Source organism: Vulpes lagopus, chromosome X (genome assembly GCF_018345385.1).
Source record: "Vulpes lagopus strain Blue_001 chromosome X, ASM1834538v1, whole genome shotgun sequence".
Taxonomy (NCBI): Eukaryota; Metazoa; Chordata; class Mammalia; order Carnivora; family Canidae; genus Vulpes; species Vulpes lagopus.
Genome location: NC_054848.1, coordinates 101,037,400 through 101,059,062, shown reverse-complemented (window position 1 = coordinate 101,059,062; position 21,663 = coordinate 101,037,400). Strand labels below are relative to the sequence as shown.

General features: G+C 43.9%; 1 protein-coding gene across 2 annotated transcripts; it reads right to left on the bottom strand.

The window, feature by feature from the left end:
- Positions 1 to 898: 898 nt before the first annotated feature.
- UTP14A (UTP14A small subunit processome component) lies at positions 899 to 19,724 on the bottom strand. Of its 2 annotated transcripts, none has more exons than XM_041742201.1 (15): positions 19,592 to 19,724; positions 18,517 to 18,592; positions 17,245 to 17,315; positions 15,810 to 15,874; positions 14,281 to 14,423; positions 13,835 to 13,990; positions 9,298 to 9,417; positions 9,109 to 9,203; positions 8,386 to 8,509; positions 8,226 to 8,303; positions 7,361 to 7,751; positions 4,789 to 5,195; positions 3,833 to 4,026; positions 3,608 to 3,707; positions 899 to 1,340 (listed from the first exon to the last, which is right to left on the bottom strand). In XM_041742201.1, the coding sequence occupies exons 1-15, from the start codon at positions 19,615 to 19,617 to the stop codon at positions 1,068 to 1,070; spliced, it is 2,319 nt and encodes a 772-aa protein (XP_041598135.1). In that variant the 5' UTR covers positions 19,618 to 19,724; the 3' UTR covers positions 899 to 1,067. The 2 variants fall into 2 exon arrangements, 1 of the variants encoding a protein (XP_041598135.1); XR_005985742.1 differs by having other exon boundaries at positions 1,205 to 1,340; positions 3,925 to 4,026.
- Between the last annotated feature and the right edge of the window lie 1,939 nt (positions 19,725 to 21,663).

The following is a 21,663-nucleotide window of genomic DNA, read 5'->3' as shown; positions in this document are numbered from 1 at the left end:
TCCGTCGAGTTGTAGAGCTTTGGGCCCAGGAATCCCTAATGTCTGTAAAGTTCCTCTAACTGTATGTAAAATGGTGTGCATGTTTGTGCATTTCTCTGGTGAGGGTTCATAACTCCCATCAAATTCTCAGAGGTGTAGACAAAATGAACTCACATCTTGGTCTAAAAGGGCCAAGGAGTCCAACCTCCAAGGCAGGGGGTTGTCATACAATAGTGGTTATGTCCTCTTGGAATCTTAGCAAGTTTCTCCAATTCCTTGTTAGAAATCTCCGTTGGGGGGGGGGAAGGGAGACTCTTTCCATATATATGTCAATCAAAGACAGGCAGATTCTTCAGAGCTGAGAAGCACCTGTGAACTGCCATAAAGCAGTTGGAATGAGATGCTGGTCCTGAGTTAGGAAGGAAAGAAAACAGAACTTCTGGAAGTTCAGCTACCTCATCTGTAAGGTAAAGGTAAAAACTGTCTTAAGAATGAGAAAAGTGCCAACTACGCCAGACCACAACCCCTGCAAATTCTGAGGCTCAACCCCTGCAAGCTCTGAGGCTCACACATGACAACAGTAGTGGCTGGACTAGAGCTCAAGCTAGCTTCAGCACCTGCTGAGGACCAGCCCAGGGCACAATCCACTTGCAGTGTGTGTGCATGCTGTTTTTAGGTTCAGAGGTTAAGAGTATATGGTATTTAGTCATTATCCTTGACTCTTCAAATTTATTCTAGTGGATCATGCCTGATATGTATTTAAGATCATAGGCTATGGTAACATCTCTCTAATTTAGGACTAACTACATAAACTTAAGTGAGAAAGTGAGGTTTCCCTGACAAGTGTGACTGGAGAAATGCAATGGGGAGCACCCAAAGATGTCCTGTCTGACTTGTGACAACACAGGATACACTCCAGTTAAATAGATAAAAATGCATTTATTTCTAAAATGTGGCTTAACTACACTCACAATGTGCTAAGCCAGCCTGCAAATTGATCCTGCAGCTTGGAGTAAATCCGGGCCAGTGGAGGAGCAGTCGGTGTTCCTAGTTCTGGGCACCAAGATGTCAGTCACTCCTCTAGCAACTCAATTTACAGAGTTTTTCTTCAGCTGTTTTTTGTGACGTGTGGAGAGTTGTTTTGGATTCCTCTGTACAACAGAGAGGTCCGACCTTGAGGAAGACCGGTAGCCCACATCCTCTGCTTTTATAGGCTTAATGATGTGACCTGGCTTGGTGACAACCCTGGGTGTAGTCAGCTTTTGGAAGGCCCTCTGTGTGTTCCACGTAGATCCTATAGGGGTCTGGATGGTCCTTTCAAATTGCTGATGGTGGGTGAACGGATATGGAAGCACTCGCACCTGGAAAGGAAGGCAGAGGGACTTGTCAGGAGTCAGGCCTGGGGTGCAGTTGGTAAACTCTAATGGCAACTGGTTGGTAGTTGAGTGCATAAGCCACAGTTCTACGTGGCTGCAGTGAATGAAGCTACAGAGAGGTCAAGGAATCCCAGTACCCCCAGTCTAACCTTAGAAGTTCCAATGTGCTTGGGGACATCTGGGATTGGAAGACATCTAACAGGGATGAGACAGCCCCCCCATCCCCGAGGCTTACCCAACAATCTAGGAATTGAAAACCCACCCTGACACTGCCCCTGTAGTACAGGAACACTATAGTAGCTCCAGGGCTGCTATAACTCTAAGTGGGTCTTCCTATCCAGTACTGTGAGACTGCAAGAAACATCTGGGCATTTATCGATCCCTGTGAATGTTGTGACCCTCCTACCTTCTTGGAGCTCTCAATCAACCTTGCTTTTTCCTCTTTGATACACAGGACTGACGTTTTAAAGAACCCAAAATGGTGAACCTCACTGGGCTGTGATGCTTAGTTAGCTTCATCCTCTTTTGGCATCACAGAATGTCAGAGCTGGAAGGCCCTAGCTAATGGAAAAGGTCATCTCCCTTGGCCCCAGAATCTTGCTTAGAGAGGGGAAGGGATTTACCCAGGTAAATTAATGAACAGTAAGGGAGAACAGAACCCAGGGCTCCTTTCCTTGCCTAGTACTACCTTCAGACATTTAAATCACCTTTAAACACTTGACCGGAAGGCTGAAGAAGAGGGGAAAAACAACATAAGCAGGAAAATCAGGAAGTTACAATCAGTAGTCTCTGGAGATACTCAGTGGAATGCTCAAGAGAAGTGGAGTACTGCCGGGTGGTCCTGGTGGTAGTGAAGGACACAGATTCTCTTCAGGTTAAGGGAATGTCTTATGTCTTATTGGGTGGGGTTGCTGGCTAATTTGCACATGTCACGTAAAGTGAGAGAACAAAACACCTGGGCAAAATAGTCTTGGGAGGGGCTTTTCTTTTTTCCTTCAGCTCGAACCATACTTTATTCTATTGCATCCTGGGACCTGCAGTCTATAGCTTATTAAAAAGATGAAAAAAAAATCAGGGAGATTCTTGGAAAACTGTCAGTTTACTGTGACTGTATTTTTTTCTAAAAAGGCAAAGCTCCCGATTTTACTGAGGTCCACACTGCCCTTCCTATCCCGGTGAAGCACCCTTTTTCTCTCTCTTTTATTCTGTAACTGCTTGATCATCACCTATTTTGTGGTTATAGATCTGCAACTGGGATGAACAGTGGTTACAATTCAATTTCTGCAGGGACTGGTTCACAAAATAAGATCGATAGAGTATTACTGAAGTGATCATTTCTCACTTCTTCTTTATACCTACTAAATAGTTCCCCCTCTTTTTCAGAAGAAAAACTACAACTCATTTCAGTATTAAATAGGCTGGGGACAGATCTCAGGGTCACAGACTTTCAGAATTGAAGGGAACAGGAACACAGAAATCATTGAGTCCAGCCAGTCTCATTCCCGCGTCTCCTCTACACAGGCTCATATCCCCAGGGCAACCCATTCTCCCTGTGGACCAGCAGAAAGTTTTTCCTGTTTTTTTTTTCTTAAGTAGGCTCCATGCCCAATGTGGAGTTTGAACTCAGGACTCTGAGATCAAGAGCCACGTGCTTTACGGACTGAGCCAGCCAGGCATCCCAGGTTTCTCCATGCACTGAACTTCCTGATTTTCCTCTAACTGCTACTTTATGTGACTGCACTCCACACAACAGCCTTTAATATACTCGAAGACTATGATCATGCTCCAGTTTGCTTCTCTCTTAGGTAAACATCCCTGGCTTGTCATAGTACACAATTTTAATTCCACTTGCTATCCTGAATGAGTACCACTTTGTCTTCATTTTTCTTAAGATGCAGCTTAAACCCATAGCCTCTCAATGTTATCTTGACTATGAATACAAGCCTGAAGAACAGTAACTCTTAGTTTGGTGAGACCCATCTGCATCAGAATCATCTGGGGTGCTAGCTGAAAACTCAGATTTGGGGCTCCACTATCGTTGTTAAGATTTTCCTTTAATCCTCAACCTCTTCCAATTCAGAAATTAAAACACCAGAATTGACCTGGAATTATTCATCTCAGAGCCAGTCAGTGAAAAAGAGAACAGCTTTGATTCTGTGGTCAAGATCACACATCCTTCTTTGACCACACAGCACTAGAATATTCCTCTTAAGCAAGGGAGCTAGGCAGCAAAGAGTTTCTCTCTCCCTCACCTGATGAGCTGCTGCATGGACATTTCGCTTCTCATTGATAATCACATTTGGCAAATTCTTGTCTTTTCTTGGAGGACCCTCCGGGGCTTTAATGAGAAACCTGGAAAGCAGAACAACAGGACGTCTAAGAGCATTAAGGACTTAATCAAAAGGGCAGGGAAGACGCAAGAGGGTGAGGTGGGAGAACCTGGTGCACTTCTGACAGGCTTTCTTCCCTGTTCTTACCGGCGTCTCTTCTTGGCACTGGGCTTCAGGCCCACACCACCCCACTCGCCCCAGCCAGGCAGAGTCAGGTCCACGTCCTTTGGCTTACTCGCCTCCACAGCTTCCCTCTTCTCTTTCAAGAAGTCTCTGATGACATCATCCCCAGCAAAAGCTTCCTTTATCATCTGCTTTTGATGTCTCTCCTCTTCAGCTTCCTGGGAAGAAACGAGAGTGAGAGCTACTGCTTGCCTTAAGAGCCAAGGTCCCTGGCGAGAAAGCTAGAATTTTTGGGTTGTGACGTTTTAGCGCCCCCTAGGGGGAAAGCTCTGAACAATGATGGTCTGGCAACATAAATGAACTGGTAGCCAATCATGCTCCAATTTTCTTTTCTCTAGGGTAAATATCCCTAACTCATTATCATATGACACAATTTTTAAACTTCCAGGAAGGAAGCTGCAGCGCGGAGGAAGGAATGGCCTGTGTAGGAGGAGGATCTTCAAGTGGCCTGGACAGAATGTGGGTGCCCTCTGGCCTACATCCCTGTAAAGACAGGTGCCAGAGCCCCTCATTCAAGCAGTTTCAATTACTTAATCGGGCAGTCTCTAATCGTTTCAGATCCCAGTGAATGGAGCACAACCTTGGCAACAGCTTAATGACTCACCTTTGAGTTGTCCTGCCTGGGATCTGGCCAGAGCTTTGAGTGCCTCCCGCTTTCCTCTGAAGGAGGTTTAGAGTCACCCCAGGGAGGGTTTGGTGGCTCTGGATTTAAGATGTGGGAGTGTCGGCAGCACTCACATATTTGCATCTATTAATGGTCATGGGGGCCAGCCTGGCTCCATACTATTCCGGACCTTTCAACTACTGACATGTGCCCCCGGCATAACAAAACTCCACAGATTCTACTCCTTGGGCAAGAAGGGCATTTTCTGCACCAGCTCTGATCCCCCACAATGGCCCACACCCCTGGCTCTGCTCACCAACTCCTCTACTGTTGTGGGTACTGCCAAAGACTTCACAGAAGGAGATTTTGTGGTTAGGAGGTTCTGTAGATCAATCATTTGCTCCTTCCTTTTCTTTTCCTTGGGAGCACCAGGCAGATTATGTGGGTTCCTCTCCAACTGCTGCCCTTCTACCACAGGCCTGGGGACCTCCTTATTTTGAAAACATCCTTCTTTCCCCAGCTCCTCTAGCTCCTCCATAGTGTGTGCTCTCTCTGGCCTCTGCATCAACAGGGGCTCCTCTTCTGCCTCGGTAGGTTCCTCTCTCTGGACTGGCAGAACTGTCCTCAGTGAAGTCATGTTCTGCTTCCCAGATTGCTGGTTTGCTTTGTTGAGTTTCTGAGACAGTGCCCTCAGTTCAGACAGCACCTCCTGGCTGCTAGAATCTAGGGGAAGAAATGAAAGCTGTCAAGTAAAGTAGGCTAGAAGTTGCCTTACCAATGAGCACACTCCACAAGGAGCATTACATGCTCCCATTCATGGGACCGGGCACTAGAGGGAAGAGAGGATTCCATTTGCTATATCTCTTGGAGAGTTCACTAATCATTGCCTATCATGAAGCAAGCAACAAGAGTTTAGTAGTTAAAAGAAGCATGTTGGGAAGCAGATGTCCTGGGTCCTATTCCCAGCTATTTAAGTGACTCATGGCATAACTGGAACTGTGGCTTAATTCCCCTTGCAGTAAACCTCACTTGGAGAGATGGCCTCAAGTTCCAAATTTTTAAAAAGCCATTTTTACAGGTAGCCTCTGAATGCAACGTAATTCTAATTTATTATCTGTCATTTATGTTGTCGTTTCCGATTTGTCCAAACCAAATCCAGCACTGTTTCATCCAAAAGCAGCATCTCATCATCTGCTGTGGCCAAGGCAGGTCACTTGGCATTTTTTAGTCACCGGCAACATCTGAGCAAATACCACCAGGCTCGGAGAGTCCTGAGGGAAATATGGCAGTGACACACTTCTAAACTCTTCTTCAGGGCAGCCCGGGTGGCTCAGCGGTTTAGCGCCGCCTGCAGCCCAGGGCGTGATCCTGGAGACCTGGGATGGAGTCCCACGTCGGGCTCCTGCATGAAGCCTGCTTCTTCCTCTGCCTGTGTCTCTGCCTCTCTCTCTCTCTCTGTGTGTGTATCTCTCATGAATAAATAAATAAAATCTTTAAAAAAAAACTCTTCTTCATTTGACTCGAGTTGCCTCCATTCCCAAGTTCATCCTGCTCCCTAGCTGTGGCTTGAAGCCACTCTAAGAAGCTACTTAAGTCTGCCCTTTGGACACTTGTATGTTTATTCTGCAAGGATCAAGGTCCTTGCTCATTTTATTTGGAGTCCACAATTTTCCACTATTTTAGGACTATTTGCCTGAAGGTTTGGGAACATTCTATTAAATTATCATCTAAAGAAATCCAAATCTACCTTTTATACCACAACCAACTGCTCTACACATTTAGCAAGATGACCCGCTTTTGAGAAGCTCAACAGGATACGGCTGATGTCCTGGGGTCATTTAGAGACGGACCCACAATCTCGGCCTGCAGTGCTGTTTCCCAAAGTCCTCCTGGAAGTGACTGCTTGTAACTATTGATCTCAGCACTCTCCAGCTGAGAACCCTAAGCAAAGGTCCTATGATACATGCTAAGCTACAGCTCTTTCCAAATATTTTTTTCACAGAAAAACAGATTCTTTCCATCTGAATGCATTATTTTTATAGGACATAAAATCAGACCCAAGGAATCTGTCCAGATAGCCAAACGATTTCTGAATGTAGTTTCCTAAGCAGACTTTCTCCCCAGAGTGGGAGCCTTCTGACCCATCTCAAGGGTGCTAAGGTTGTTAATATAAAATCTCTTTAAGGTAACAGAAAATAGGGATCCCTGGGTGGCGCAGCGGTTTGGCGCCTGCCTTTGGCCCAGGGCACGATCCTGGAGACCCGGGATCGAGTCCCACGTCGGGATCCCGGTGCATGGAGCCTGCTTCTCCCTCTGCCTGTGTCTCTGCCTCTCTCTCTCTCTCTCTGTGTGTGACTATCATAAATAAATTTAAAAAAAAATTAAAAAAAAAGATAACAGAAAATATAATATACAAATCGACTCTGAGCATGGGGTGACAATTCTAATTTGCCATGTAGCTTGTGGAGTCATTTGTTCCCGTTGAGAAAGTCCACCCCCCCCCCAACATCTATCAACTGACATCACGAAGTGCTGAAAATGCCATTCCTGCTTTATCAACAAAACTGAAAACTGCAGCAGTGATTCGAAATTTCATAATGCCTCAAAACCCATCCATGTTTGTGGGTGGGAGCGCAGTTCTCTCCACTTTGTGGGCACCAGTCAAGTCAACTCCTGCCCTTACTTCAAGGGTAGTGCACTTCTGTCTTTTGATGACCACATAGTAATGCCTTCCAAGATGGGTATTATGAAATCAGTCTTCTCTTCAGGGACCCATGGCCCTTGAGCCTAGCCACACTGCAGTATGTGTGTGTGGATGGTTTTCCTGCCTCAGCCCGTCCACGGCACTGGCACCAGGCAGGTCTCCTATCCAGCCCACCACAACTCACCTTCTGACTCTTGTTTCCTCAAAGGCTCGGCATCCTGGCTGAGCCCAGACTTTTTCCTAAGTGCTCGCCTTTCCTCAAACGTATTTAACAAGATGTCTTCTTCGGCCCCTGGTCTTTCTTCTTCCTTACTTTCAGAAGCCTCATGGGCCACAGGCTCCAGAAGTTGCTCAGCGTCCTGGACTTTGGCCTCTTTTGGGCCATTGAAGGGATTCCTGAGCATCCAGGGGTTTGGCCCATCGGCATCCCTCTGAATCTCATTCACTGTATCGGGGACAAGGAGTTCACCCTCTTCTTCCACACTCCCCTTCTCTTCCTCACTGTCAGAGGCTGCCTGTAGCTTCTGCGTCAGCTCTTTGTTCCTGGCCAATTGTTCCTGCATAGCCTGGCGAGCCTGGAGGAAGGAGTCACAGCACAAGCGCCTTGTCATTAGTGACTGCAATGACACCTTTCCTGGTTCATTTCGTAAAGCTGCCTCCTCTCAATTTGATTTTAAGTATTTCTTACTGGTGCCTACTGTTTAAATTGCACTATATCACTGCATTAACAGCTATGGAATAAAATGGGAGACAAATTCTTTGTCCTCAAGGAAATGAACATGTGAAACAAGGTAGGAAAAGAAAAAAGCTCCTCTCCCCTTTAACTGGACTTGCCTTCAATGCTGTTTCCCTTTCATCTCTCCTTTTCCACCTTGTTCCTGGTTCTTTTCCTCTCTGCCTTAGAGATTTTCTGATGCCTTTTTAGAATCCTGGTTTTCCATTCTTCCTCAGGGCTTTTCCCCAACTCTGCTTCTGCTAGCATCCTTATGGACTGATTTTCCTTTCTGTCCTCCAATTCCATCTCTTCTCTCACCCCGATGATCTCTTACCTCCAGGTCATATTTGGCCATAATTGCCTTTGCCTTGGCCCATTTCCCACTGTTCTGGTGCTTAAGGCTCATTCGCTCCTGGAAAAAAAGGGTAGAGTGAGCTCCTTACCACTTTTTGGGGAAAGCTGGTTCAAGGGGTGGGGGTGAGAGGCAGCCTCACCATCATTCTGGCCTTTTCGATTTTTTCCAGTTCTTCCAGTGCTGCGGTAGGATTGACCTTCTGCAGCTTCTCAAAGTCTTTTAGGGCTTTCTTGGCCTTTTCTTTCTTCAGGACCTTGTGATACCTACAGGGTGAGAGGGCAGAGATTTAGCTAAAACATGGGCGCCACACACAAAAGGTGTTCCCGCTCCCCAAGGGGTTTCCCTATGCAGGGGCTAAAATGGACATCACAGAGCTGGCTGACTATAGGGAACCAGTTTGGGACCTGAGAAGACTGGCAAGCCTCTCCGTCCCTGCAGCCCCCAGGGGCACACCTCTGCAGAGCAAAGAGTCCCCTCTGCTTCTAGAGCGCAAGGCAAGAGTAGAAGAAGTTCCAAAGAGGCAAAAAGGCAGGAAGGAAGCCCTACTGGCCTCAACAGCTGTAGAATTCAGAGCTCATTCTGCAGAACCATTCCGTGATGTCCTGGAAGGGAGAGAAAGTAATTGAACAGTCCTCTTTTTAGCAAAACCAAGACTGAAAGCCAAAGCCAGAGGAGAGGGCACTACCGAAGCAGGCAAAACTATGAGGTTGGACTGAGAAAAAAAAAAAAGCTAGTCACTCCTATTTGGGACCTCTTCCACATGACCCCAGTTGCTACGTCAAAGGCTTTCCTATGGACTCATGATTAGCCAGATCACTTTCTTCCAGAGCACCCGTGGCCACTTCAGTAGGGGCTTCCTTACTTTTTGCTCTTGATTTTCTTTTCTCTTCGAGCCCTGGCCTCATAGTAGGACTGCAGGGCCCGAGCCCTCTGAAGCTCCGCTCGGCGCATCTTAGCCTACAATGAATGACATTCACAGTGACTCCTGGGCTTGAGGGCAAATACTGGAACAGAGCATGTCTGGGTGTATCAAAGGGCATGTTACACTTACCTCTTCCAGGCTCATGGCTTTGAGAGAGGCCTTTTCCACGGGAGTCAATAAAGGGTCTGTCACTGGCTGCTTGTTCTTATGGAGGATGTTAAAAACTTCGTGCTCCAGAGGAGTTCTTGCCTTAAGGAGGCAATAGAACATTCTAAGTCTTAATCCATGCTCCTAGCCTCGCTGTGTACAATCTTATGGCCATCTGCTTTATGACACTATAATGGGAATCACAAACTGGAAAGGATCGGCTGTTACAGCAAGAGAAAGGGTTCCAGTGTTACTGTTCAGCAGTGTAGATAAAACCTCATTTTCTTCCGATTTAAGACAACTTCAGCAAGGGGATTCCAAAGCTACTCTCTAATATTACTGAGGTGATCACTCTGTTCAGATTACCAAAATATGTAAAACAGAATACCATTCTCTTAAATATCAAAGCAGGATGTCCTTTAGGTAAATGCTGGCAGGATGGAGGAACAGCAGTACCAAATGGTCAGTTTTGATAGTGGTAAAACAAAATGGTTCCTGTATTATGTATATTTGAAGTATCTATGTGTATTAACTGTATAGCAAGGAATCTAAGACTCATTTAAGCCTCCTTTAAAGAACATTTCTAGAAGAGAGGGAAAGTTAAGTCTTAGCTTCCTGACAGTTCAAATTTAACTCTAGTCATTTTCTATCTTTGGTTCCAGTCCCTTATTTTCCAGTGAACTTTGCATGCTAGGTAGTCTATATATATGAAATGAATGGACTGAACCACTTACTTCACATGTTAACAAAAGATGCTGTTACTGCTCAATTGATACCATGTAGATGGTTAAAATAATCAGGCTGATCATGCCATGGTTCACTTTGGTTGGCAAGGCGCAAAGATAGCCCTAGGCTACAGAGCCTGTTTCAAACCTCACACATGTATTACATGTGGTTTTCTTTAATAGCCATATACATCATGGTCGGTATTAAAACTTACAAATATCTGGACAGATGCATAAACACACATCATCACATGTTACATGGTACTATTGATTTAACCATAAGCCTATTCTAGTGAATGATAAAGGTGTAATGTTCTTCCATTTTTAGTATTTGCAGTAGTGATCAATCACAGGCTACAAAATGATTTATATTACAATGTTGTAATCTTCCTCCAATTCAATTTACAAACATTTATTGATTGCAGCTACATTCCAGGCACTTGTGCAGGGTGCTAGGAATACACAATTGATTAAGATCGTTCCTGTCCTCATAGAGCTCATAGCCATTCAGAGGGAAAAGACACATGTACCACTGGCAACATAATGGGTCACGTGTTAGTCCACAGGAGCGATAACAAAGGAAGTGAACAATGAATTTTGATTAGGAGGTGGGTTAGGCTTGGGGAAGGATTTTTTGAGTGGCTCTGAGCCATTAAGTACAATTCTGTAAGGGCAGGGGGTGGTGGTAGCAAATGGAGATGAGTGTAAATAAAAACAGATATATGGACAGGAGAGATATATAAAGGAAAATGTGTTGTCCAGTATAGCTAAAATGCTAGGTGCTTCTCTTATTCTATAAGTGGAGAGCCTTTTGAAGGATTTGAAGCAGGAGAGTGACAATCGGTTTTGTGTTTCAGAAAGAAAATTATGGCGATCGTGTAAGGGGTTATATATAAAGTGTCAAATGACAGGTGACAATGGAAATGAGAAGAGGAACCGGTTTCTGAGAGCTATTAAGGAGAAAGTGCACAGGAGTAGCCCACTATGTGGGCTGGGGAGGAGCAGCAATTAAGGGTGGGGGGAAGGAGGAGGAAGGGGAAGAGGAAGATGATTCAGATGGTTGAGGTTTCCAACATAAGGGACCAGGGTAGGAAGTTCTGCTATTGACTCAGTTACAGAATGATGGTGGTGGTTCAGGGTTTGGGAGTCTGGGGAAGGAAATGCCAAGCCTACTTTGCTGTGTGTGAAGTTTAAGGTGCCTATGAAAGACCAGGCGAGGCCTACTGGTCCTATGGAATATGAGAGTGGAGCTCAGAAGAAGGTGTTGAGAGTGATCTGTAGTATCTATGGGTGATAGCCAACAGCCACGAATTTACAGAGAATAAAAACTAAGGAAAAGTTAGATAGATTAAAAAAACAACAACAAAAAAACCCCCAGAAGTATGTTATCACAGAAACCAAGGGGGGGGAGAGTTTTTGTTCTTTTGTTTTTTAACCAATGTGATGTGTCAATAGGACCCAAAAGGCTAAAGCCTCAGAGGGCTTGGAATTTGGTGATTCAGAGGCCTCTCACTAATGCCCGCTGAGAGAAGACTCAATAGGGTAGTAGGGAAAGATGAGAGAACGGAGGCAGCAGCAAAGACCAGCTCTTCCTAAAGTGTGTTCCTCATCAACTAACAAAGTTTACTTTATTATTTTAAGGTTTAAAGTTAAATTTATTTGATTTTCGTTTGTGCACTCTGGGTTAGAAGAAGTCAAAGAGGTTTCTTTATTGTCTTCTCATAGCCTTTAAAATGCTAGTGTCTATTATGAACTGCCAATCTCCAGCAGGGGCATGCAACATTTCTAGCAATGGAACCCCGCTTTTTTGAGGGCATATTGAGAAACTAGGGTTTTGAGAAGAACACTTTGGGTAATGGCTAGTGTAGGGTGGGAAGTAACCTTACATCATTTCTAGCACTTTGCAGTTTACAAATGCTTTCTTATGCATTATACCATTTAAATCTTCTTGGAGTAAAATGGAATTTTAGGAATCTGGGCTAAAACTATAGTGCATACTTTTTGGATTCTTAATCTCCAGTCCTTGGTACTTTTGAAGTTGTAAGAAGAGAACTTAGTTGCTAATCAGAAAGCATGCCTTGAACTAAGCATTTCTTTATTGCTCTGTACCATACTGGCCTGATTTCTCAAAAATGAATCTTAGAATAAATGCTACAGTGGATTCATGTATAGCATCTGGATTGGGGGGGCCTCCACTCTGTCTTATGCAGGGAGTTCCTGGAGAGTAGAGGTTGTACTACCCTTTTTTTTTTTTGAGGTTTTACCATTCTTAAAGGTTTTATTTATTTATTTATTTATTTATTTATTTATTTATTTATTTATTTATTTATTTATTTATTTATTTATTTATGATAGGCACACAGTGAGAGAGAGAGGCAGAGACACAGGCAGAGGGAGAAGCAGGCTCCATGCACCAGGAGCCCGACGTGGGACTCGATCCCGGGTCTCCAGGATCGCGCCCTGGGCCAAAGGCAGGCGCCAAACCGCTGCGCCACCCAGGGATCCCAGGTTTTACCATTCTTAATGCAACCCTCCTCCTCTACCATCTCATGTTTAATAACCAACTAGGCATTTTCCAGCTATCTCCAAGATTACACTATCATTTGGGAAAAGCAAGGTGCAGAATGATGTGTAGTAGCATATTACTACTCTTTAATTAAAAAAATGAGGTAAACACAAATATAGCAATTATATCTTTATATTAACAACAACAAAAACTTACAAAAGTGGTTATTTCTGAGTGAGTATGGTGGTAAAAATGAGCAGATTGGGGGGACAGGGGCAGGGATCAGACTTTTAGCTATGTATTTTTTTTTAAATTTTTGAATCCTACAAATTATACTACCTCTTAACTTTTTTTCCTAAAGTCTCCCTTCCATCCTGCAGCCATACTTTAAACCTGATCTCTTTTTCATGTGGAAAAGGAAGCATCCTAGAAAGAGACTGGTAATGACTTCAACAACAATATCCAAAACAGAGCTTATCCCCGAAAAAAAGCAATGACTTGCTCAATGTCTAGCTATGGCAGCAAGCCATGTTTACTTGATTAGTGTTAGCTCAACTTCCCGACACGTAGAACATTATTATTTCTGGATTTGTAGAAAGCAGAGAAAAAGCATAAAGAAGGCATCTATCCATAGTTTCATAAAAGAAAAGCTATTTCAACACTATTAAAATGGAAAGTATGATCTCTTAGTAAAGAAGAGCTGGTAACTTTACATCTGTCGTACTTACAACGATCCTTTTTGCTTCAGACGAATGAAATATTTGCCAGGGATCAGTGTTTGGATGACCCAGCCCTAAGATAACTTTTTTATTTTCTGCAGCTCAGAGTCGTATGGAGTTACTTACTAAACTTCTAGTCATTACCCATGGATACATTATATTTTAATGTGGTAGTCCTTTACAAGCAAACATTGGTTCTCTAGCTCATATGTAGTCCTACTAAGGCTCATTCATGCTGCTGAGTTCCTGATTTTCCCCAGATCAGAATGCAGGTTTAAAAGCTTTTTAAAAACGGGTGTGAAACAGAAAACATCGCTGTGTTCCCTCTCTATGGGCAATCAGATGCTTTCACACAAAAACATGGAAAGAACCATGTACTGTGTGCTACCAGCAGAAGAAGGGTGACTACAGAGCAATGCTGGCAATGGCACGACTGACCATGAGTCCCACTATCCCCTCTCCCCCTTGCTAGACTGCTACATTAAAGACTGCAGCTGGGGTTTTAGCTTACCAGGTCCAATCACACCAATCTCACCTGCCAAGGTGCAGTTTCTTGGTGTTGCACTCACCTTCCAGCCACTGAGCACATGTTCAATGGGAGCAAAGGCAGACTGCTCCTTCTCCAGGGGAAAAACCAGCTGCTCTGCCTGCCGGTTCTTCAGGATGATGGGATCCCATTTGGAGAGGGCTTGTGAGGTTTTATTGAATGCCACTTCTCTGTGGATCTGAAGCAGGCAAAGTATACGAAAGGAAAGAGCCACGAAATTAAGCACTGAACTCAGAGGATCTGCAGGGAATCAGGTGCCAATGTTTCTCAGCCTAAGAGTCAGGATGTTAGAGTAGCTCTTGCTTACTTCTCAGGATGCACTTCCCCCAAGAAGTATTTTAATCTTTTCCCTGGCAATCCATGGGATCCCCTCTCCCCGCCCCCAGTTCCCCCTCTTCCCTTCTTACCCTATTTTTCCTTGTTAGTCCGATTTCTTCCCCTTAACAGACCACTTTCTCTATAACTCACCCGCTCAACCTCTTCATTGTTGAGGGGTAACTCCAAAGTCTTCTTTGATCTGACTCTATTCAGTTGCTTTCTCACAGCAGCCAATGAAGATGAAGTTTTAACAGGCCCAAGTAGATCTGAAAGGACTAACTTTTCTCCTGATCCTGCAGAAAGGCCAAACTTTCTGGTCAGACTGAGAAATGAGGCAAAAATATCAATATAACATTGGGAGACGCCTCAGTATAAAATCAGATAGGCAGATGTGCAGGGAAGAAGGAATATTCTCTTACTTTAACCGCCAGCCACAATGACACCACCTTCCTACATTCCCAAATGTGTTGGAGGGTAGCAAAGAGGAGAAAATTATTATTTATTTTAAAAAGTCACTTGTTTTTTCCTTGGTCCTTCTGCTTCCACTTTTGCCTCACTGCACTTCATTCTTCACAGGCAGCCAAAGTGGTATTTTGAAACTGTAAGTCACAGCATGAGGATCCTGCTGAAAATCCTCCAGTGGCTCTACCTTTATACTTGGAATTACATCATTCCAAAGGACATGGCCCAGCCAAACTAAAGCAGCCACTTAGTCACTTTACTGCATCACCATGTTTTAATCCTTATTGTCTCCCACCTTGATCTTCCCTAAGAATGTTAGACCCCATGAAGCCTTTCTCACAGACATCACTGTAGCCCCAGTATCTAAACTGCCCTGAAACTGACATAGTAGAAATAGAATAAGTATCTGTTGAATGAATAAGCTTGAATACATTATTATTTGTTCTGAGGGGTTACATTAATGGTTATTAGAACCATTTAACTCATTCAAGCTGCCTAAATTGTGAATATGGTGAAAAAGATATGGCATCCAGACTTCCTATCAGCCTAAAATTCCAACTCTGCAATTTCCTAGATCATGTATTCCCAGTAGGGTGATATCAGTTGCCCACAAGGGATGAAAATTGGTTCTGGAGGTGGGGGGAGTGGTGAAAAAAATCTTCAATGTTCCCAAGTTCTGTGTTCCTCCAAAGCTCAACCCAATCCAACAAAAAACTTATTCCCCGGTATCTGATTTCCTGGCTTGTAGGAGTGGGAGTATGTGTGTGTGTCAGGGTGGGGGGAGGTAATGAAAAACAGTCTAAAAAGACTTCTTGGGGGAATAAAACAGGTTGAGAAGCATTGTACTAGGCGAAGGCCCCTGAGTAAGTAACTTGACTTCTCTGAGCTCCAGCAGATTATCTGCCTGTCCAAACTCTGTAAGAACTGAAATAGAAATGAAAGCATGGATGTGATTAAGCTAGTGAGAGGCAGCAGTCTTCATCCATGTCCCTGTACCCTAGAAGCAGCTCATCAGTAGAAGATCTTGACTATGACCTTTAAGGCTTTCTTCTAGAAATGGAAAAAAAAACTCAAGGGCATCTGACTTTCTTTGACCACTCATATAAGTATTTATGGTAGGATCCATTAACCACATTGAAAACAGTTGAATGTGAAGTGATCATTATGCTTTTAACTCCACAAGCTCCACACACAGATGGCTTCCTTTGTTAACTTACCTTCAGAAGTGACATTGAACTCAGATACCTTCAAACTAGCTTCAGATCTCTCAGCCAATTTCCACCTGAAATTAGGCAAAGCAGAATATAGTAGGAACGAACACATTTTGCTAGGGAACCAACACTTCTCTTTTCAAACAAGGCTTTGGTTTAATGTACTGCTCTTCTAGAATCAGGTTTTGTCACAAAGAAACCAGGAAATCTGTTCCTAACCTGGGCTTGGTTTTCTAGCCATCTCTTAATGTAGACTCAGTCACTCAAAAACACAAGGCAATATGAGGTAGGCATAGTGGAAAAGGTATTGGACTTGGCTTCAAACATTCCTGGATCTGCCACTTACGAGCAGAATGACTTTGGAGCAAGGCAATCAACTCCTCTAATGGGGATAAGTTCCTAGTCAATGCTTCAAAAGACTAAGTATGGATGAAGAATTCAAACACACAAAGGCCTCTAACACAATAATCGCTAACAATTACATAATGCTTACTATATGCTGGGCATTAGTTTAAGATCTTCATGTTTATTAACTCATTTAAATGTCATGATGACCCTCTGAGGTAGGAAATGTTATTAATCTTATTTTCTAGTTGAAATTGAGGTGCAGAAAGGTTTAAAATTTGCCTATAGGGATCCCTGGGTGGCGCAGCGGTTTGGCGCCTGCCTTTGGCCCAGGGCGTGATCCTGGAGACCCAGGATCGAATCCCACATCAGGCTCCCGGTGCATGGAGCCTGCTTCTCCCTCCGCCTGTGTCTCTGCCTCTCTCTCTCTCTCTGTGACTATCATAAATAAATAAAAAATTAAAAAAAAATTTTAAAAAAAATTTGCCTATAGAGTCTGTCTCTGAAGTATGTGATCTTTTTTTTTTTTTTTTTTTTAAATTTTTATTTATTTATGATAGTCACAGAGAGAGAGAGAGAGGCAGAGACATAGGCAGAGGGAGAAGCAGGCTCCATGCACCGGGAGCCTGATGTGGGATTCGATCCCGGGTCTCCAGGATCGCGCCCTGGGCCAAAGGCAGGCGCCAAACCGCTGCGCCACCCAGGGATCCCTGAAGTATGTGATCTTAATAATGATGCTGACACTTGTGTCTTCATTATCTTAGGCACGTGATAAATGTTTATTTTTAAAGATTTTATTTATTTAAAGATTATTTCTTTATTAGAGAGAGAGAGATATGACGCATGCACATGCGGTAGGAGCACAGCAAGTGGGGGTTGGGAGAGGGACAAGCAAACTCTGTGCTAAGTGCAGAGCCCGATCAGCTGGATCCCAGGACCCTGAGATCACGACCTGAGCCAAAACTGAGCCAAAACCAAGTGTCAGACGCTCTAACAGCTGACCAGCCAGGGGCCCTGGCACTCAATAAGTGTTAGTTGCAGATTTGTCTCATGGAATCAGCTAGTTATAACCTGTCCAAATGGATGGGAATGTTACCTATTCTTTCCATCAAGGGAACTGATTGCTTCCAGAAGCTTTTGATGCTTTCTCTCTCCATCAATGTCCCCCTAGACATAGAAAAGGAAAAACCATCAGGATGATAAGGGAAAGGAGCATGGAAATCTCTTGTTCTTTTGGTGAGTGGATGACTGGGGAATCAGGTGAGGTCTAGTGTGCAGGCGTTCAAGCTCAAACAAAGAACTGCTTCAAAAGCCAAACTTCTTCATTATTAAGAGCCACAGTGTCTGATGATCTGTGGCTAATGTCATGTCTCTGTCTTAATCAGTCTCAAGAAGAAAAGTGCTATGAGAATGTTTCAGTATAGAATATATAGCATGATCTGACACAGAAATACTGCCATTAAAAAAAAACCCACAATAAGTAGTTTTGTCAAGAGAATAGAGTTGGCATTCCTATAGCATCTGTTGGAGAGCCAGCTTAATTATGTAGATGTATATTTCAGTCAGATACAGATAAGCCATTACTTATGATGGTCTGACTTAATATTTTTGAATTTATGATGGTGACACACGTTCAGTAGAAACTATATTTCAAATGTGAATTTGATCTTTTCCCGGGCTAGCAACATGGGATAGGATTCTTGTGATGCTGGCCACTGGCAGTGAGCTGCAGCTCCTGGTCAACCACATGCATCATAAAGGTAAATAACTGATATGCTTAGAACCATTTTGTACCCACACAACAACCATTCTATTTTTTATTTTCAGTACAGTAGTCAATAAATTACACAAGATATTCTCCACTTTATTATAAAGTAGACATTGTGTTAGATGATTCTGTCCAATTTTAGGCTAATGTAAGTGTTCAGAGCAAGTTTGAGGTAGGATAGGCTAGGCTATGATGTTCAGCAGTTAGGTGCATTAAATGCATTTTTAACTTAAAATATTTTCAATTTATGATGGGTTTATCAGGATGTAATGCCATCTTAAATTGAAGAAGATTTGTAATTAAATAATGCTACAAAAATCCAAACTTGGGAAACAGGGAAATCATAAAATGAAGACCCCATGTTTTGGTCTTACATACTCAGCTATACTTGGGCAACTTGAAAACAATGTATCTTATACAGTCTTCAAATTTCCATAGCACTTAATGCAGTATCTTATACATGAAACATTATATAACTATTTGTAATCTCTTTGCAAGATCTAAGCAAATATAAACAATGTTGCCACCATTTTTCTGTCTAGCCACGAGCTGTCTAACCTAAGGGGAAATGGAGAAGGCAGTTTAGCAGTTGTCACCCACCTCGTCTTCACTGGGACTCAAGGGGTAGTCTTTGGGTAAATCCTCTAATTCTTCCTGTCGGCTTAAAGCCAGAAGGCTGTTAAAGGAGGCAAAAGAGAATTATTATCAATTGGAATAACTTCTATTATAGCAAAGAATGGCCCTTTTCCCTGGAAGAGGTACGAACCAAGCAGAATGGGTATTTTAGAAATTTGTCAAGATGTTAAATTTAGACTTAAGTCAGGCATCAACCCCAAGGGGTGGGAAGTGGGTGGTGACACCCCTATACAACTGTATGGAGTGAAAAAGAGCTAACCTTCAGTGATTGGTACTGCATTTTCCACTGACCTCCGGGAGGCTGTAAACATGTCAGACTCTGGGTTAAGGTGACAAGAAGGCACTGTTGCTGGCCCTTGAGGCAAAGCAGTTTAGCCATTAATATTTCTAAGCATCCTCCACCTTATAGGAAGACACCTTTATAGGTGCAGCTTACTCAAAAGTGACATGTTGATTACTTGTTCCCAACAATGGGGAAAGGGTTAATTGGATGAAAGCAGCTAAGTACACCATTTTTCCTGGGGTTTCCTCAGCAAAGTGGATGCCTAACTGGTACCCTGAACCAAATTATAGACTCTACTATTACACAACAGTATGTACCAATCTTTACAAGGCAACCATTACTAAACGGATTATATTTAGCTCGCTTGTTGGGGGGCGGGGATGAAACATCAGAGGAGAAAATGTCACGAATGACTCCAATCAAGATAAGGGGAATTTATAACGCAGGCACTCCTTGCGCAGAGTGGCAACGTGCCTCGGCAGCAGCAGAAAAAGGAGTCACGTGATGAGGAAAGTGCAACAAATTAGCTGGAAAAGGGTGAGGCCACATCAGAACCAACAGGGATGAGGCCAAAAAGCTGGGGAAAGGACAAAGTGAATTAAATTAAATGAAAAGGACTTTTCGAGGATGTTATCGCGGAAATTGTAATGAATGATGAGGTCTTGGAGGAGGAACAACTGTCGTCTGTTAAAAGGCAGCTTCCAGACCCGGCCCCAAACGACACCCAGACCTCCCGCTCCGATCTTTATCCCTCACCTTTCCGCAGCCCGGACCGTGCTCATCTCAGCAGCCTGTCTCACACATGGGCCAGGAGCGGAAGCCGAAAGGAAAGCAATTTCCGTGCCGGCCGCAAAGCAATTTCTGCTTCCGCCAATCACGCGCTGCGTGTCGCGTCACTTCCGCTCCGCCCCAGGGCGTGCGAGAAACTGGAGACTCCTCTGGAGGGGCCTGTGGGACACTGGGAGACTGGAATTTAAAGCCTGTCGGCGGGCGGAGCTTTGTCCTCCCACCCCGCCCCTACTCCCATCTTCTCTGCGGAGCGTCGGTGTTCGCGCCCCCGGCTCGTGGTTTCCGCGCGGCCCGAGGTGGGTTGAGCTTAGGGCGAGGGCACCGCGCTGTCCCGGAGTGGCCGAGCTTTCGTTGTCCCTGCCTGATCCGAAAGGAGAGGCTCCGGCGACCGTCCGTGTTCCACAGCGTCCTGCGAGTCTGCCGCCGGCCAGGGCCAGCTCACGGTTTTTTTTAATACCGGAGAAGTGGCCAGCGTTGTGCTAGGCCCCCGAGATTTGGCAGTGAACAAAGCAAGTTTCCCCCCCGCTCCAAAGGAAAAATCTCCTTGCGTCTTGTGCCCCCTTGTAATTGCAGCACCAAGTTCCTCCTTCCCTAGGGAACAAAGGTTCATCCAAGAATGGGCCTCTGTTGGTGGCTGCAACTTCCTCACCTCCCATCAACTATTAAGAATGTTTTTTTAAATTAAAAAGTAGAAAAGTACGAAAACGTTCGTGCCATCTGTTTTAAGCTATTTCCGTTTTGCTTTTGCCCCACTGTTCCACTGAAACTGCTCCAAACAAGATCCTCAGTGACACCCTCAGTTGCTAAAATAAAATGGATATTTCTCACTCTGTCTTTCCAGAACTTTGTGTGGTATTTGGTACTGTTAGTTTGTTTTCTTATTCATATTCAGGAAATGTTTTTGACCATTTACTATGTGCCAGGCCTCTAGACATATGGGGACATTAGTGCGCAAAACAGACACGTTCCATGGCTTATAGATTGACTTTCTAGTGGGATTACAGATGATTTTTTCATTGTCGGAACTCCATTCTGGGCTTGCATGACACCACTCTCTCCTGGCATCTTAGCTTTATGGCCATCTTTTTCAGTCCTCTCTGCTGGATACTTTTTCTGTACTCTCTAAATGATGATGTTCCCCAGGCTCTGTTCGCAGCCTGTTTGTCTACTCCACAAGCTCTTCTCTTCTCTTTTCTTTCTTTCTTTCTTTCTTTCTTTCTTTCTTTCTTTCTTTCTTTCTTTTATTTATTTATTTATTTATTTATTTATTTATTTATTTATTTATTTATTTATTTATTTTTAGTGATCTCTAAATCCAACATGGGGCTTGAACTCACCACCTGGAGATAAAGACTCATGTGCTCCATTGACTGAACCAGCCAGGTGCCCTTCCACATGGTCTTCTTAGGCCTTTAACACTTGCATGAGAAATCCAAACTCTACTATATTTAACTCCGATCTTTTTCAAGAGTTCCAGACTAGTATTTCTGATTGCCTCTTGGCAGTCTTTTTTGTTCTACAGGCATATCAAACATGATTTGTCCAATAACTTCTATCTTTTCTACCAGAGTTCTGTATTTTTCATCTCTATGACTGACACCAAACTACTAGTTAGGCAAGTCAGAAGTCAGAATTATCCTTGATTCTTCTCTACCTTATGCTTCAGAGTTGCTCCTCGTTTTTGTTTTTTTTTTTAAGATTTACATATTTTAGGGATCCCTGGGTGGCGCAGCGGTTTGGCGCCTGTCTTTGGCCCAGGGCGCGATCCTGGAGACCCAGGATCGAATCCCACGTCAGGCTCCCGGTGCATGGAGCCTGCTTCTCCCTCTGCCTGTGTCTCTGCCTCTCTCTCTCTCTCTCTCTCTCTCTCTCTCTCTCTCTCTCTGTGTGTGACTATCATAAATAAATAAAAATTTAAAAAAAAGATTTACATATTTTAGAGAAAGCACACAAGCAGGGGGAGGAGCAGAGGGAGAAGGAGAGGGGGAGAATCTCAAGTGACTCCCTGCCAAGTGTGGAGCATGACATGGGGCTCGATT